Genomic DNA, 18,504 nt, shown 5'->3' with positions numbered 1-18,504 from the left:
TTCAATCCATACTGCAATTTAATCCCATGTTTTTAAAACAAAGCATAAACAAGTTGAACCCACAAAAGCAAAAATTCCATATTATCAAAAAAATCATCCTTTTTCTTTAATTTGACCAATTGAAACAGTAATAAATATAAAAAAATAGTCCACAGGCGCCCTTCTCTGAGAACGAACACGGCCCATTGACCCGTTCTTTGGGAAGTTACCCACTCGAGAGTTCGCAGCCAAACTTTAGCTCAATGTACCTTTCACAGATGGGAAAGAACCATTTGCATATCAGTCTTTGTCCCGCCCATATGGGCAGTACAGCACAGAAATATTAACTGAACAAATCTACATACAGACAATACATTGGACAATGACAAGAATACATACATCATACACACCATCATAAAATATATAATTCAGAAAACTATTCTTATTATAGACCATACTACTGACTGCTTCAAAAGATTAATTGGAAAAACATATTGAATATTAAAAAAACAATAAATTACAACACTATTCTTCTCCAGCATTGGACCTTTCATAGATCCACATGCTATGGACAATTCCCTGAGGTCAGGCTGGGAATCCTCGGTTATCTTTTTACAACAGTAAATAAAGAAAAACTTTAGGTGTTTATTTTGTATCTTATTGCCCTCCTTTTTGGTGCTTTTGGTTGAATCAATGGGACGTTGCGTATGTAGCTCCCTTGCAGCCTCACTTCAGATTCTAAATGCATGCCATGCTGGAAGGAGTCCTTGTGTGTTTCTCCAGAGAGAAATCTCCACATCTTTTCAAAACATCAAAACCTGTCTTCAGGAGCTTCACCTTTTTCTGTCAGATAAGTGAAAAGGGGTGGGGAGCAGTGAATATGGAGGGAAAGGAGTCCCTCATTAGAGCTTGCTCTAACTGTGGCCTAAAAAATGTTTTTGAGCGATACAGTTATGAAGAATTAATTTATTGTCTTCACCCACACCACTCTGCTGAAGGGTGAAATATGTAAAACCTTCAGCTCTAAAACGCTGAAACACAGATAGAGACTCCTGGTATGCTGGCTGAATGAAGGCCATCACCCCCTTCAGAGGCAGAGTCCGCAGGAAGCCTAGCAGTCCCAAGACGCCCAGAAAAAGGGAATCTGGCTCAAAAAGGGCAAAATCTGAAGAAAAACGAGCAAAACAGCCTAAATTAGTTATAAACCGAATCACTATCAAGGGCCAGGCCTCGTTGTCATCAGTAGAGGAGGAGGCGGTACAGCCAAAGTCTTTGTCGATGACTCCGAAAGGGGGTCCGTCCACGAAGGAACAGTCGACGACCGAACGGCCGACGACGATGAAGCACATCAAAAAGGGGTCTCCCCCATTGATGAGCTCGACAACGGAAAAGCACTCGTCGATGAAACACTCCTCAAGGGACAAAAAACAGTCCGTCATTGGACAAGAACCGCTCGTTTACAGAGACCGCTCGTCGATGGACAAATACTGCTCAAAGACAGACAGAGACCACTCGTCGACGGAATAACTCCCAGAGGGGTAGAGCAAAACCTCAGGCCTGATTGTGCAGCCCAGATAGCACCTGTAGGGGGAAAGTGGCACACCATTTACATCAGTGGTGTAGGGAAGGCATGGTATCACAAGTATGACACTGACACAATGGATATAATTTGTAAAACTTGTATTGAAAATGTTGGGGTCGGAGGAACTCCTAATTTGCCCTGTAGCTAAGATGGGAGTAGTCTCGACCATCAAACAATAAACAAACCGCCCTATTGGAGTCAGTCAAATCAAAATGGCCTACACTATCTCTTGTACAACAAGTGTAAAAAGGAGAAATGTATTCAAAGGCAAAATCAGTGTTCAGAAGAATAAAGGTAGTTGTACCAGCTCTCCTGCTCACGGTAAACCTTGAGGAGTAAGTCTTTCCTTGTTGGCAGGATGACACACTCTGGCTCGGTTTCGAACACTTTTAGCAGTTCCAAACCGTGGATTGAGACTTGCCTGGCCTTCCACGTTAAAGTCTCTTTGTTCGCTTTCAAAATTGTATTCCAACCTAAAGTTCACAAAGGTCCCCCTGTGCTGGGCTCAGACCTTACAGCACCCAGCAAAGGTTCACAAAGGTCCCTCTCTGCCAGGCTCAGAACTTATAGCCTCCAGGTAAATTTCACAAAGGTCCCCCTCTGCCGACCTCAGCCCTTTTACCTCACAGTTCAACACAAAGTTGCCATGGGCTCCCTTCCCCAAGCTTATTGTACTTTGCGTGTCCCTCAGTCGGGCTCGGACCACTTTCGCATGTCGGAATTCTTTCATATGTGCATGGTTCTCTTCACAGACCACCGCAGGACCACTTGGACTCAATAGTTTACGTTCACTCTCATTCAATTTCACTTTTACAGTCTGTTTGCTTTTTAACCTCAAACAGTGTACCTTTCACTGAGACTTTCTTTCGCCGGACCACTTTGTTACTTAGTATTGTTGATCTCCCAGCTACCTTTTACTTCACAGTTCATTCAAAGGTCTGCCTTTCTTCGTGTCTCATCCACACACGTGCAGCCTTCACTTATGATACAATGTTGCTACTTCATTCGTTTTAACGCATACCAGTCTCTCAGGTTGCTTTCCAACTCACCGGTTCTGTGTGCTTCTTTCTTGTTTTGCTATTTCCAATTCGCAAGTCAAGACTAGTACCACAGGCTTGGCCTTGCCTCCCAACTCTGCAGTTCAACTCTGAGGGTCGCTGGTGTCCTTGAAACACAATGCAATCTTCACTTGTGGGATTTAGCCTTCTCCACGTGTCTGGAACCAAGGGTCTGGAACCAAAGGCGATGGCCGTTCCCTGTCCTCGCGAGACAGAGATCCCCGGGGACTAGTGGGTGAGACACCCTCTGGTTTCTCATAGTGGCGACAAATAACAATGGACAAGAGGGTATTGTAAGTAGTCGAATCAGGCCACCTGCTAGAATTCACCAAACAACCACCAAACATACCACTGTTGAATTGCATTGGGTTCATTAATCCTGTTCATTTGTTTGTGTTAATTATGAACCCACCTGGGTAGAACAGGGCTGTAACCAGGAGCCCATATTTTGGATAGAATTTGGGTAACTAAATTTGGCACAGGAATGTGCGGACATCCTAACCTCAGCACGGGCCCCGGCTACAAATCGTTCCTATCAGAGCAAGTGAAAGAGATTCTGTGCCTGGTGCGCGGAGCAAGAAAACGTTCAACCGTTTTCAATGAGCCCGGAAATCATCCTACCTTGCCTCCTGTTGTTAGCTCAAGGAGGACTCTCGTACACCTCCATAAAAGTACATCTGGCGGCCATCTCCAGGTACACCAGGAAAAGGGGGACAATGCCACTTTTCAGTGATCGACTGGTCAAATGTTTCCTCAGGAGGTTATTCAGAAGCTTTCCCCCAGTGAAAAGGTTTCCACCACAATGGAGTCTAAATAGTGTACTGGCGGGACTCATGAGAGTGCCATTTGAACCGTTAGTGACAGTGCACCTAAAATTCCTTTCCTGGAAGGTGGCGTTCTTCATAGCCATTACTTCAGTAAGAAGAGTTTCGTAAATTCAAGCGATGATGGTCGCGGAGCCATGCTTACGTTTTTATAAAGACAACCTTACAACCAACCTGGGGTTTATACCAAAAGTGCCATTGACATTCCATAAACATTCATCACTTACACTGCCTGTTTTCTTCCAAGAACCAGAGACCCCAGTGGAGAGTGCGCTGCACCCCTTAAAGAGTGCTAAAATACTACCTGCACAGGATGCAATCCTCAAAAAATTCCACTCAGCTGTTTCTTGCCTACGGGAATCCAAACAAAGGAAAGGCCATCTGCAAGCAAGGAAATGCAAGGTGGATATCCTCTTCCATATCCTTCTGTCACACCAAAGCTAAAAAAACGCTGACTGGCCCCGCTCAAGCTCATTCAGCAAGAGCAACAGTGGCATTAGTGGCAATGTGGTCCGGGGTGTCACTAAAAGACATTTGTCAAGCAACCACATGAGCCGTGCCGCACACCTTCACTAGTAATTACTGCCTCCAAGAACAAAACGCTGCTGATGCAAGAACAGGAAAGGAAGTCCTGCAGCATCTATTCAAATAAGGTAGGCTTTTCGCCATTATCCTACCATCTAAGTTCATACTGCTTTCAAATCTGTTCATAGCATGTGAATCTATTAAAGATACAATGCTGGAGAAGGGGCATGTTTCTTACCTGTAACTCAATTTCTCCAATATTGGTATCTTTCATAGATTTACATGCGCCCTCCAGCCATCCCCTACGGTAAAAAGTCAGTCTCAGATACAGCTAAATCAAGCATGTACTGGGTAGAATCTGAAGGGAGGCTGCAGGGGAGGAACTATATACTCAACGTCCCATTGGTGGGGACCAAAAGCACCCAAAAGGAGGGCAATGGGATACAAAATAAACACCTACCGTTTTTCTTTATTTACTATTGTAAAAAAGTTAACCGAGGATTCCCAGCCCGACGACAGGGAATTATTCATAGCATGTGAATTTATGAAAGATATCAATGCTGGAGAAATGGAGTTACATGTAAGAAACTTACCCCTTACATTTCTGAGGCAAAACATGCCCACATTTCAGTGCAGCTTTTGTTACAATAATGTTAAAGAATATTGTGGGGGTGAAACAACAACGGTTTTTATTGGTTTACCCTTTTCCCTGTTTCACTTGTTAAGTTGTGCCTCTACAATGGCTTGAACATCACTTATTATTTTAAAATCAACAATTTAATTTGATTGGCTGTACAAAACATATTTCTGTATATGCTTTAATATATCATTTATCACAACATATACCATTAAATTGTTACACAAATAGAGAATTTACTGAAGAAGTGTAGGCGTAAAAACTCACATTATTACACAATGGATCAATGTGAGCAGGATCCTTAATTCAAACAGTTGTGCTCCTTCCTAGAGTCTCCAATTGGCCAATAAATAAATCTATATTATTTAACACAATCTTTTCTCACTCCCAAACTAATGTAATTATGTACAAAAAGCACAATATCAAACCTGGCTTAACACTAGTATGTGATTGGCAATCCAAATCCAAAATGCTGCTGGTGTCCACTTCCCTCACTGGATCTGCCATTAGTGAAATTTTGCCTTGGGTTCCATCTCAGTTTAAACATAATTCATGTAGCTAATAATTCCAGAACACAAGTCATATCCCAAAGTAATGTCCCCTTCCTTGAGTACCCTGTATGTTAAATCTAGATTGCCCTTCTCCTATTGATTAACTGCACTAAGTCATGGGCAAGTGTGAGAAAATATTGACAAAATGAAATGTCTTTCCAATAACAAGAGTAAATAACATGTTGAGCACTGTTTGTTCCTGTGCCTAATATATTATATGTCAAGGAAGAATTGGCCTAGACCTGTAATAAATGATAATGGAGTTGACCCTAGCTTTGTGTCATTAAATGTAATGGCAAAGGTGGATTTACTGGTTCACACACAATTTCTGACACTTAAATAAACTGAATACCATTCTATTGTTGGAGATGTGGTATATGAGTTGCCAATCTAAATAACTGTATTTAATTAAGCCTTATAGAGCGAGGAAGGGGTCATTATCACATGATAATACCCGCCCCCTTCTCAAAAGGCTGTATGTTGGGGGAGTCATTAGCTCACACAATAATGACTCTTCCCAATGCCTATAAGTCACATGGAGTTGTGTAACTAAAAAGGAATGCATTTTTAACGTGAGGACAAAATAGAGGGCACAGATAACTTATATAGTTAATTTAACGAACATGGAATTAGTGACAATAAAGATTTCACTTTTTGTATTCCATTACTGTTTGTTAATTTTGGTAACTAAACTGCACTTGCTCCTCTCTGTCTTTACACAGATGTAGACTATTGTGCCTGTGATACTTTTTCCGGCTGCTGCTGAAATCCAAGTATCTGTAATAAGGTGCACTGCATTATGAACATTCTACTTGGCTGAATGGAGGTTTATAATGCAATCTATGTGCCAGTTTGCATTAGCTTGATGATGAGATATTATAACCAATTAAATGATATGTATAGCAAGATGTAGTAGTGAAAAGAGTTTTAATATTTTAAGGAATTGCATGTTTTTAAAGTCTACGTTTTCGATTGTTTTTGAAGGGTTTTGTCGTCATTTTGATGAAGATAATTAATAGAATGATATAAACTCAATAAACAACTTTTCTTAAGTAAGGTACTGAACATTCAGATAATGATTTTTGTCTGATTTAGGGCAGTGTTCGCCAGGATATTTTTCGAATGATGGCTTTAAACCTTGTCAATATTGCACACTTGGCACATACCAGCCTGAACCAGGACGGACCTTCTGCTTCCCATGTGGCGGTGGACTTCAAACAAAATATGAAGGGGCAGTTTCATTTCAAGACTGTGAAACTAAAGGTGAACATTCATTTGTTCTTAATTGTTTGCTTTGTGAATTTTTTTACATTTATTTTTACAATCCACATTTAGAGTATTATTTCTGCATGTAAAAAGAGCTATTTCTATCCTTATGGAAACTCTACTCTAGACTCCTTCTCCTGTCATTCTGGCACCTGTGTGCTTGGAGTTCACTCTGTGTACCCTCTTTAAAACAATAAGGATAGAAAATGCAAGAATACAGAAGAGAGGCAGTTAAAGAGAATAATGATTAAAGGAGACTATAAAACAACTTCATAATTGTAAGTTCGCTATGTCAAACCCAGCTGAGCTCACCATAACAAGGAATGCTAAACTATTTAATACGCACTAAACTAATTCGGGGACTAAAACACTAAGGCCATAGAGTGTAAAAAGATTTTTTATCAAGGTTTTACACTGAATAGTGAATCCGGTATAGCGTTGTTAGGTGGGTGAAGTAGAGGACTTACCTTACTGTAAATCCACTGCTTTACTGCCGTAAATCATTGGAATAGCTGCTGCCAGCAGTTACTGCTGCAGATGGAAGTCCCCATGGAGTAATATGGACTCCAAAGTCCCCAATAAATGGGACCTAACACCACCTGTAATCCGGTGGTAAATCCGCCACACCAAGTGGCATTAACGGCAAATGCGTTTGGTGATATTTCAGCTGATTTACTCCCGAAAAAAAACACCAAACTTGTAATGAAGCCCATTGTCTTTCGGGAGTAGGCTCAGATAGCGTATATCTGAAATGGTTGTCTACCTTGTTAGGCCTTTGATTCTTGACTGGTTGAGCTAAGCAAGCACATTTATGGCATGTCACATCTGAACGTTTCAGGCAAGTTCAGTTGGATTATGGCAACATTTCTTGCATAAGATTTGTCCTTTGGAAGAAAGCCCAGGCTTCTTGTGATCTCATCAGACTGTTTTCTGAATGGCTGGCCAGGCAACATTAAACGCTTTTAAGAGATTCCTTAGAAAGCCAGTTGCCCTTTGTAACAGAGTTGTTCCCTCTAGTTGTTTGTTGATCACTCTTTCGTGTCCCCTTGTGCTAATAGAATGACAGTTACTATTTGTTTTTAAATGTACCAATTTAAAAAGGAAACCATATCTGGATGGTTTCAAAAGTTGTCAACAACAATCTTCTTGTAGTACACAAAGTCCCATAGATGCATGTTGATGTACAACGTATTTCTAGGCACAAACTGAGGAGTCCAGGACTATTCTGAAATTACAAGACAATCTGTGGGAACTTTTTCAGGAAAATGTCTACTTTATTAACTTTTATTTAATATGATATGATATAAGTCATTCATAGCGCGCCAGTACACAAGTGTTTCTAGGGACGACAAGACAGGGGGGCGGGAGACAGAGGGAGGACAAGCCAAACAATCTTACTAGGCCTTGTGTCAGTCAGATCGTGCAAGTGTGACAGCGCAAAAAAGTGCAGGGGGAAGGGAGATGGGGATGTGCCAGGGAGAGGGAAAGGGGAAGTGCAATCAGGGCAGCATTGCTCTCAGTGAGTTCAGCCAGGGCTGCACAGCTCTGGGTAAGTGCAAGGAGGCAGGTGACTGTAGAGGTTACAGTTACAGCCCCTAAGTGCGCAGAAGGCCCGGATGCAGTGCAGGGGAGACTGATCAAGGAGGAGCCAGATACGCAGTGAGACTCTGGGGGTAGCCAAGAAACCAGTCGGCGCAGCATACAGGTAGGTCAGCAGGGGGGAGAGAGAAAGCAGAGAAGAAAAGGAAGGTCTTGAGCAGCTTTCGGAACTTCAGGTGGTCCGGCTCAAGTTTGAGAGGGCCAAGGAGACCAATCCAGAGGGAGGCACCTGCAGAGGAGAGAGATCTACCCCCACTCTCAGCCTGGAGAAGTGTCTGACCCTCAGTGAGTTGGAGCTAGCTGAGCAAAGGGCTCTAGAACAAGGTATTATGGAAGTTAGAGTTGGATTTTGAGTGTGTTAGGGAGAATTCTCTGTAAAGGCTAATTTCCCAAACCTAGTGAGTCCCTCAGCAGCTTTGCTGGATTTTTTGGGGCTTACTTTCTTCTCCTGCTAAGAGTGAGACTCTTTTCCTCCCACTCTAAAACTGATTTGAGGTGTTCCTTTGACTTTGTATGTGTTCTATGGGCTATGGGGTCCTTTTCCCCATAGGGTTTCATGTGTTTTTGATATGTGGGTTACACAGCACCCTCCGTACAGTAACCCCGGGGTGTCGAAGCAACCCCCAAACATAGACTCCATACCCTGGGACTGACTACTGTCTCCCAGGGCATGTAAAGTCACCATTGGCTTTACCAGTCTCAAATTGTGAACAGAACCCGTACAAACCATCCTATTGTGGACGTACTGGTTGGGGCAATTCGATTGCCCCGGGGTCTTTTGTTCGAGGGGGCACTGTCCAGTCCCCCCAACCGAGTTTTGGCTGGTGGCAGTGGATACTGCTTTTTATATTCGATCGCGAATATATTCCTATGGGATTTTCCCATTGTTCGAGGCTACCACTTTTTAATATAGCCTCGAACATACCGCCGGTTTATTAAATTAATATAAATTCACTGGTTGGTATTTTTTGCTGAAACTTGGTTCCAAAATGGCGTTTGTGTTCGCTTCTGTGACTGCAACCCAAGTCGAGCCCTTTGTTCCACTTTTTGGCGGGCTTCTCCACAGAAGCCTCCAAAAGTGGTGCCTCTCTGTCTGGGTACCACAGTGGGTGTGGGAGGGGGTTTAGGCACCCTGGACTGAGTTGCCTCGGCAACTCAAGTCGCACTCTTGTGTGATTGGCCCAAGTGGTGAGCCGCCCCACTTAGCATGTTTGAGTGACAGCTAGGCTGAATGAATGGGGGTTTTCTGCATAAAAGCAGGGCTTTGGGGACTGGGACTTCAGAAGTCGCCACAGGACCCAAAGAATCCGAGGAGGGAGAAGCTGAGTCGACCTGCAACGATGACACCACCGGTGGAGCCCTGATGAACCGTCTCACCACTTTTCCCGACAAAAGAGGAGAGTCCAGAGAGTCTTCTTCCTTTGACTGGTGGAGATAACCAGTTTGCCCGTCTTTTCGCCTTCCTGGACCGTCTCGTGGCCGCCTTGCCCGTGCCAAGCACCCCGGCAACCGGAATACCACGGTTTACCACTACCACGAAGAAAAGGGTGGTACCTTTTAACCGGGAAACTCCACGGCTGCTTTCTTCCCTGGCAGTGCAACGACCCTCAGCTTTCCTCCACGTCGAGACCTCCTCTTCCTCTGGACAAAACACCAACTTGCACCCGCTGCCAGGAACAACTGCCCCCGCTGAAGCATTCTTCCCACTTTCAGGTACTGTGTCCCGCCTGGCTTCCCTTGCGACAGATCGTTCGGGTGACAGTAAATCCTCAACTTTCTAACTTGGGTTAGTCTGGAACCTGTTAACTAACTTTTCCTGACTTGGTCTCAATCTTTTTGTGAACTATTTACAAAGACTCTTTGGGCATAACCCCACTGTGTGATCCTGGAAACATTTCGCTTGCTCTCTCTAAGAGTGGGCCTGGCATTTGAACTTCCTTGCTCTCGAGTAGACTTTGCCTGACCTGCCTCACTGTGGTTCTTTGAAAAGTATTGAAATTTGTGTGCTTTCATAACTCTGCCTTTTCCCTCCCTTTTTAATAACTTATTAGAGTGCCATCTTATGTTAAGCTCTCCCGTCTGTCTGAAAATAAGTGGTGTTTCTCATTTAGACTTGTCTAATAAGTAATCAGGGTTGTATATATATATAATAGTGACTGTGTGTTGAATTTACTAACCCCTCTTTGTGCTAGTGTAATTTACAATTGTGTCTTTAAATAAATAATTATATACTTTTACACCAAAGCTCTGGTCAGTGCTTGCTTGTGCTACTGTATCTCTGTACCTATTGTGTATACTTTATATACTGCCTAACTCATCTTGAGAGAGGTCTGACTGCTCAGCCAAAGCTACCAGGTAAATCTGGGTGGTACAGACTGCTACCAGTTGGGTTTACTGCCAAACACCTGTAGTCCTAAATATTTTGCAGTGGTCCCTAAGGGAACTGCGCAGGTTTCTGCCGAACAGTGTGGACCACGGCACCAGAAAGACTTGTGGACGATTCAGAGGGTCTTGAACTTGATCCTTGCAGCCACCAGGGGCCAGCGGAGAGATTTCAGGGCTGGAGAGATACAGTCCCTAGGGTTGAGGCCAAGGATAAGGGTAATAACCTTTTTAAAAAGCAGCGGAATCACACTTGGGGAACCAAAAGTTAAAAAGGTTAACAGAGGACACAGTATGATGATGATAGAGTAAGGGTGTCTAAGCTCAATTAATCTACATTGTTCATGGTCTAATTCAAGAAGAGTTCACTCAAGAAAAACAATCTTTGATCTAGAGAAAGGCAATCATTGAGGGGAAAAAAGAAAGCTGGCTTTCAAAACCAGGAATAGTGAGCGTCTAAAGAGGACTTAAACACATATTGTTTTTTTTCTCTGTAATGTGCAATGAATGGGGACCTTATCTGTACATATTTTGACAAGAATTACTGAAAAGTGCTGTTTTTACAGTGCCATGATTTTCCAGATCTAATTCCATCACATTTGTTACCGTGCCCTCTCGGTCTTTCAAACATTTGGCTAAGGTTAATTTAGCAGCAGTTAGTACATGTGTGAATAAATCAGCAGGTGCCCCAGGTGATAGGGTATATCTCCTCTTCTCCTACATGGGGTCTGGCATGGATTCACATGCTCATGAATATTCCCTGTCGTCAGGCTGGGAATCCTCAGTAAAGAAAAAAATCAGTTTCAGTTTCACTTCTGAACTTTCTTTCTCCTAACAACAAATCACTGGTCTCTGGGTCATACTGCCCCCAGCCAATGATTGCCCTCTACCTAAGCCCCTCCTCTGGCAGCCATCTTCAGATTTTTACCGCACATTCAAGTGTTGGGAGTCCTCGTGCTATAGCTCTTAAGCTTTTACTGTGTTCTGCGATTTGCCTAAGAGTTTTGCTCTATTTCTTCGGTAAGTCCAGCCTCAAGCTCCACCGATCAACCTTCCAATAAAGGGGACCCGTTTTCAGATTCTTTAGCGCTCCTCAAGGGCGGATTTTCATTGAGTTTCTTCTTGGCGGATTCCAGAAGCTTCTTCAAGGCCTACACCGCATGTCATGGCGGAGGAGAAGAAGGACTCGGCGCCTCTCTTCAAGGTTTGCACCGACTGCAACCTACGGAACGTCTTTTCGAATGATGGACATTCCCTGTGCCTCTACTGCCTGCATTCGGACAAGACGCATGTGGAGGACGACTATGTGGCTTGTCGGGAGATGGAGCCGTGCACGCGGGCCGACGGACGCAAGCGCCTCAACGAGAGGTTGAAGGTCAAGGTCCCTGCTCTGGGTGAGTCCCGGCAGCATGCCTTCCCTGCCCAGAAGAAGAAAGCTAAGCAGTCTTCTAAGACCTTTGAGGGTGCATCCCCCGCTGGGGCACAACATAAGGTTAAGCACTGCGAGTCCACTGCCTCCAGTTATGCTGTTGCGACAGGCTCCTCAACGACCAGGGCGAGTTCAGCATCTCCAGTACCTTCTCTACGAGCCAACGCTCAAGTTCTTCAAAGAACGGGAAGTCAGACCATCCGGCTAAGCTTTTGGAGAAGGCCAAGGAAGAGCGGGGGCCCAACCCTCCCCCTAAGGTGAAGGACGTGGACGCTGCCAGGACTGCGAAGGCCCAGGTGCACCAACCGAAGGCCCACACTTCTATCGAGGTGGTAGCAGCATCCCTCGCGAAGGCCGCCGGAGCGGATTCACAGGGCACCACCACAAAGGTGAGAGTATCCCTGCCTGCCAGGAGGGAGTTCTCCTTCCAGCCTATAGAGAATACACAGCAGAAAGTGATGCCCATCATTTCTCTGAAACCGTCCCCCTTGGTCGCAGAGAAGGAGGGAGTACGGTAGTCCTCCAGGGCACAGACATTTCCTCAGAGGAAGAGCTCACCAGCCTCCCAGTCCTCCAGGAGGGGAGATGTTTGAGAGCAGGCCCTACGTGGTGGATTCCGACGAGGGTGACAACGAAGGTGATGACAAGGAGACCGATGAGCAACAGGGCAGTGATGACAGAGTGGACCAGCCCAAGCCGCAAACACCCCGGCCCCTTCGCCTCCACCCCAGCATCCTCCTGGGGATATCTCGGCGGACATTCTGACGGCTCTGCATACCCTGTGCTCAGAAATCAGACAAGGATGCCCCTTGCGCCGGCGGCCCCCTTACGGCGCCGAGGTCATCGGAGGAACCACCATCCAAGAGGAGGAGAGTTCACACACCTCTGCCTTTTTACCCCTCGTCTCCCTCTCCCCCACCGAGGGATGACACAGAACCGGACCCGCTGACGACAGGCACTGGCATGGACGATGACAGCGGCCTGGGGGATCTCCCGTCTCCGCCGGCCAGATTGTCACCACCCGACGAGATTGGCTTGTTCCACTCCATGATCTCCAGGGCATCAGAGCTGTTCCAGCTCGTTCTGGAGGAGAGAAAGAGATTTTCCTTTACCAGCGCCGGGAGGCGAAGAGGAAGACCGTGCTGTCGATCCCCTTATTGGATGACATTTGGGACGAGGAGTTGTCCCTCATGAAGAATTCTTCGTCGGCTCCGAAGAAGAGGGATCACTACAAGAAGAAATACAGAGTGCTGGACTCTGCGCCCAAGTGTTTTACGGTCCCAGCCGTCTCCAGACTCTGTGGTTTCGGCGGTGGCCAAGAAGAAGTCTTCGGGCTCATCCTCGTCGGCGCCCCCCACCCCTTCCTCCGCCGGTGAGGGGAAGAAGTTGGATGCCATGGAGCGAAGTGTGATCACGTCGGCGGCACGTTACGACGGGGAACTTTGGTTCAAGATGGCCCCCCTCCTGGACTTCCTTCCCAACAAGAAGAGGGCTGAGGCGTTGCAGATTCTACATGAAGGCGAGGTGGCTTCGGACCACACCATTACAGTGGCCATGGACATTGCCGATACAGGATTCTGCCAAATGGGCAACAGCCTTTGCCTTCGTCGGCGAGGCTGGCTCAGGGCCACCAATTTTCACCACTATGTTCAGTTGAGGGTGTTGGAAATGCCCTTCGACGGGGACAATTTGTTTGGAAAGACTGTGGACGAGTCTCTCCAGGCCATCGAAGCGGACACTGAGACAGCTCGTGCCTTGGGCATGCTTCAGCAACGACGACCGTCCTTTTGGATTTCTGGAGGGAAATCCTAGGTTTCCTCCAAAGGACTCAGAGGAGGTGTCTCGTCCTACCGCCAGCCCTCCCGCTCTTCGGCCCAGGAGACCTACAGGGGCTGCGCTAAGTCTGGAGGTGGACGTCGTCGTCGCCAAGGCCCCTAAGGGGAAACAAGATTGAACCGGCCGTGGAGTCGGGCCCCCACCCGTGAACCCCGGTGGGAGCCGGCTGACGAACTTCATCAGCGTGTGGAAGACCATCTCCTCCGACCGTTGGGTGCTGGACGCTCTTGCCCACGGACACACCTTAGAGTGCCAATGGAAGTGTCCACGGATAACACCAGTGGCCCATCAGGAAAACCACGTCCCTCAGATGCTGCTGGAGGTACGGGCCATGATCAGAAAGGGGCGATCAAGCTCGTCCCAAAGAGGCTCCGGGGCTCGGGAGTTTACTCTCGTTATTTCCTCGTCAGAAAGAAGACCGGTGGTTGGAGGCCCATTCTGGACCTCCGCGTCTGAACAAGTACATCAAGTTCCAAAAGTTTGGGATGGTGACTCTTCAGCACTTGCTAGGACAGCTGGAAGAGGGGGATTTTCCATTGTCACTGTACTTGGAAGATGCCTATTTTCACATCCCCATTCACAAGGGACACCGCAGGTACCTACACTTCGTGGTTCAAGGGCAACACTACCAGTTCAAGACCCTTCCCTTAGGGTTGAAGTCGGCGCCACAAGTGTTCACCAGGTGCCTGGCCCCGGTGGCGGTGCAGCTGCGTCTACGAGGCATCCACATGTACCCGTACCTGGATGACTGGCTCATCCGGGTGAACTCAAAAGACATTGCAGGTGACCACATTATGAAGACAGTCCAACACCTAACGGAACTGGGGTTCTCGATAAACTTTGCAAAGTCCTGCTTGACTCCATCGCAGTACGCTCTGTTTCTGGGAGCCCCGTTCAACACAGTGTCATGCCTGGCGTCTCAGTCGGAGGAGAGGATCGCAGCCATCATAGGCAAGGTACAACGGCTGTTGGCCTTGTAGGTCCCAAGGGTGAGAGCCATCAAGTCCCTACTCGGCATGATGTCGTCATGCACATACCTCATTCGGCTGTGCAGGCTACGGATGCGCCCGCTGCAGGAGTTCCTCGACGCCCATTGGATACAAGTGTCGGAAAGCTTTGAGGACAAGATCATGCTCGACGAGAGTTTCCGTCGAGCGAGACGCTGGTGGGGAGTGCGTGCGCATCTGTCCACAGGCGCAGATTTCCAGACCCCATTTCATCAGGAGACGGTCACGACGAACGCCTCCGTGGAAGGATGGTGAGCGCACACCAGAGATCTTCATGCAAGAGGCCTGTGGCTACTGGAGGAGAAGACCTTGCACATCAATGTGTTGGAGCTGCGGGCAGTGTTTGGGGCCCTCAAGTCCTTTCTTCTGTCCCTCAAGGGAAAGATGGTACGGTCTTCGTGGACAACACCACCACGATGTTCTGCATCTGGAAGCAGGGGGGAACCCCGGTGCTCTCCAAAGAGGCGCAGGACCTTTAGCATTGGGCCGTAGCCCAGGGAATGTTCCTCATCCCGTTTCATCTGGCAGGAGTGAAGAACACCGTCGCCGACTCTCTCAGCAGGGAGCTGCGCTCTTGCCACAAGTGGGAACTTTGGCAGGACCAAGTGGATCAACTGTTCCGCGGATGGGGCAATCCCCAGATCGATCTGTTTGCGACAGTGATGAACACCAAGTGCCGGAGATTGGCCAGCAGGTTTCCCCAGCCAGGGAGCATGGGGGCGCGTTCTCCTTCCCTTGGGACGGCCTGTTTCTGTATGCGTTCCCTCCGTTGCCGTTGCTTCTTCGATTAGTCAATCAACCCAGACGGTCCTGGTGCAGGATGATCCTCGTTGCACCGGCATGGCCAAGGCAGATATGATACCCGGACCTTCTGGACATATCAGCGTCACCTCAGGTCAAGCTTCCGGCGGTCGCAGATCTTCTCGCCAGGGAAGGCGGGGCGATTCTGCACCACAGCCCAGGATTGCTGAACCTGAAGACCTGGATCCTGCAGCGCTAGAATTTGGGGGGAACTATCTTGCAGCGGATTGTAAGGAGGTGCCCGCCAATGTCAGAGCTTTGTCTACTCTCAAAAGCTACAGGCACAAATGGAAGAGGTTCGCCGTTTGGTGCCATGCTCAGAAGATCGACCCTCTACGAGTCACTAATCTGCAGGTGCTTCCGTATTTTTTGTCGTCGGCCAAGGCAGGACTGGCCCACGCTTCAATCAAAGTTCATCTGGTGGCTTTCTCCCGCTACACCAGATCTCCTGGACGATCATCCTTATGGTTGCATCGATTGGTCAAGGAGTTCGTCAAAGGACTATTTTGCTTATTCCCGCCGGTAAAGGCACTGGCCCCGGCGTGGGAGCCCAATGTGGTGCTGACTAGGCCCATGGGTCCCCCGTTCCAGCCTATGCCTTCGGCGCCACTGACATTTCTTGTCGTGGAAAACAGCTTTTCTTGTGGCCATCACCTCTGCACGAAGAGTGGGAGAGATCCAGGCCCTCTCTTGTAAAACACTTTGTTTGACATTCCACAAGACAAGGGTAGTGCTACGGACGCATCACTCCTTCATGCCCAAGGTGCTGTTGGACTTTCATCTAAACAAGCCCTTGGTGTTACCCATTGCTCCAAATTAAATTTTGAGGTGTGAGTATTTTACGCATGATTTGTCAAATTAGAGAGTAAATGCAATTTCAAGTGTGTAAAAATGAGTTTTCTGACTTGCGCAAATCGCCCCCGAAATGTATTACCCACAGAACCCAGCAAAGTCTGAAATTTGGCAAAAAAAACATTTTTAGACATTTCACCCCGCCAACCCACCGAAACACACCGCCAACAACACATGTCCTACTTTCCCGTGGTCCCAGAGGTGTCCTGACGAAAACGGTACCTCATATGCACTTATCCATTTAAGATTTTGAGGTGGGAGTATTTTACGCTTGATTTTTCAAATTAGAGAGTAAATGCAATTTCAAGTGAGTAAAAATGAGTTTTCTCCTCTGCAAGAGAGTAAAACATATCCAACACATATACCCAATGCATACGTAAAATCAGTCCCGTAGACCAAAAGAGTTGTAGATCAAAGTTGTCTGGCTTGCGCAGAGCCCTTAACTCCACAAGCAAACGGCACATCCCGTCTGAGCACATAGTAACAGCACATCACTCCACTTGATAATGGTATATATCCTCCCTGAACATGCTAGCTACACATCTCCTTTTGACACATACTAACGAGTACGACACGTACTCTGTGCACATGGTAAAGGCACATCTCCTTTCAGCATTTTCAGAGATGTGCTGTTAGCACTTGAAGAGCAAATTTGTGTCATTTGCATGTGTAAATTGCACCTTTAAACTGTGTGCATGCTGACAGCACATCTCTATGCATATGCTAATGTCAGACATTTTTTTCACGTTTTGATAGAACACGTTCTGTTTAGCCAGCCTGATATTTGCACACGTTGACAGGACATATCTCTACCCATAGTGACCTAAAATCTCTTCTCTGCGCATGCTATTGGCACATCTCTTCTCGTCTGCTAATGGTGCATCTTCTCTAAACACATACTAGTGGGATAGCTCTCTGTACATGCGTGCTAACTGCGTGCATGTGCACAGAGGAGATGTGCATGCTAATAACACACCTTCTCAATGCACATGCTAATGGGACATACCCTCTCTGCACATGCTAACTGCACATCCCATCCCTGTACGTACTAACTGCACATCCTGTGCAGCAACGGGCTGTGCAGTTCGCATGTGCAAACTCCACATCCTGTCTCTACACATGCTAACAGCACATCTCGGCTATGCATGCTAATTGCACTTCTGTTCCATACTAATGGCACATCTCTTCTTGGCACGTGCCAATGACACATCTTTACTAAGTACGTACTAGGGGACATTTCTTCTCTGCGAGTGCTAACGTAGCATCTCCTCTGCCCATGCTATAATGGCACATCTCCTCTCTGCCATTCTTAACGGCAGGGCTCCCATCTGCACATGCTAATGTTGGCAAAGCACATGCTAACGTTGCATCCAAAGAAAGGGTGGAAAGCTACCGGGCAGGAGGGCGGCCTGCACTTCCCAAGTTCCAATTATGTGGAGGGCTGACACAGACCTGATAGATGGGTGTGGCGCAGAGGGAAGACCGCAGAGGAGTCGCTTCTTTCTTACAAGAAATGCAATAATGAAGAATGACCGTTCACACAAGTTACTATCAGTGCTGGAAATGGACAAAATGTACTGGGGCCAAATGTGTACCCGATTTTCCCCCTCCCCTTTCCTTATTCAGCCTGACTCGAACACGTCCTCTCCAACCCCCACCACAATGCCCAACAGTGCTCCCCTGGCATTCTGCTTGATTTTGCTGTAATCAATCAAGTCCCATTCGAAATGGGATAAAAACTGTTACCACAGTGCTTAAAGGCTGAAGGAATTTGGCTGAAAGTGCTATGTAAGAACACATACTCCCTTTCCACATTTTATTGGCATAGCCTCCGTAAACATGCAGCAGCATATCTCCTCTCTGCACATGCTAACTGAGCATCTCTTTTCTGCATGGGCCAGTGGCACATGGCCTCCCTGCCTGTGCTAATGGCAAATATATTCAGTTCCCGGGCTGCCCCGCATCTCTCGTGCAGAGTAATGGAACCATTCATCCCTGCATGGGGTAACAGCCCATCCCTCATGGTATAGCCTAACAGCAAGCGCACGTCTTACTACAGCCAGCATAACTTTATAAATTATACATTACAGAACAGGTTTACAACGGACCATGGTGCAGCAAGTAAAGGAATTATTGCAGATGTGTTGGCTCCCGCCCCTTCATTTCAGCACTGTGA

General features: G+C 46.9%; 1 protein-coding gene across 3 annotated transcripts in view; it reads left to right on the top strand.

Moving 5' to 3' along the window:
- SCUBE1 (signal peptide, CUB domain and EGF like domain containing 1) overlaps positions 1–18,504 on the top strand; it is a 2,600,196-nt gene that overhangs the window by 1,995,367 nt on the left and 586,325 nt on the right. For all 3 annotated transcript variants that reach the window (XM_069628128.1, XM_069628129.1, XM_069628127.1), the window contains one exon: positions 6,252–6,419. In XM_069628128.1, coding sequence (XP_069484229.1) covers positions 6,252–6,419 — 168 coding nt within the window. The remainder of the gene's footprint in view (positions 1–6,251; positions 6,420–18,504) is intronic.

The sequence above is a fragment of the Ambystoma mexicanum genome, chromosome 12 (assembly GCF_040938575.1).
Source record: "Ambystoma mexicanum isolate Mex_15411 chromosome 12, UKY_AmexF1_1, whole genome shotgun sequence".
Lineage (NCBI taxonomy): Eukaryota > Metazoa > Chordata > Amphibia > Caudata > Ambystomatidae > Ambystoma > Ambystoma mexicanum.
This window is presented reverse-complemented; position numbering and strand designations above follow the sequence as displayed.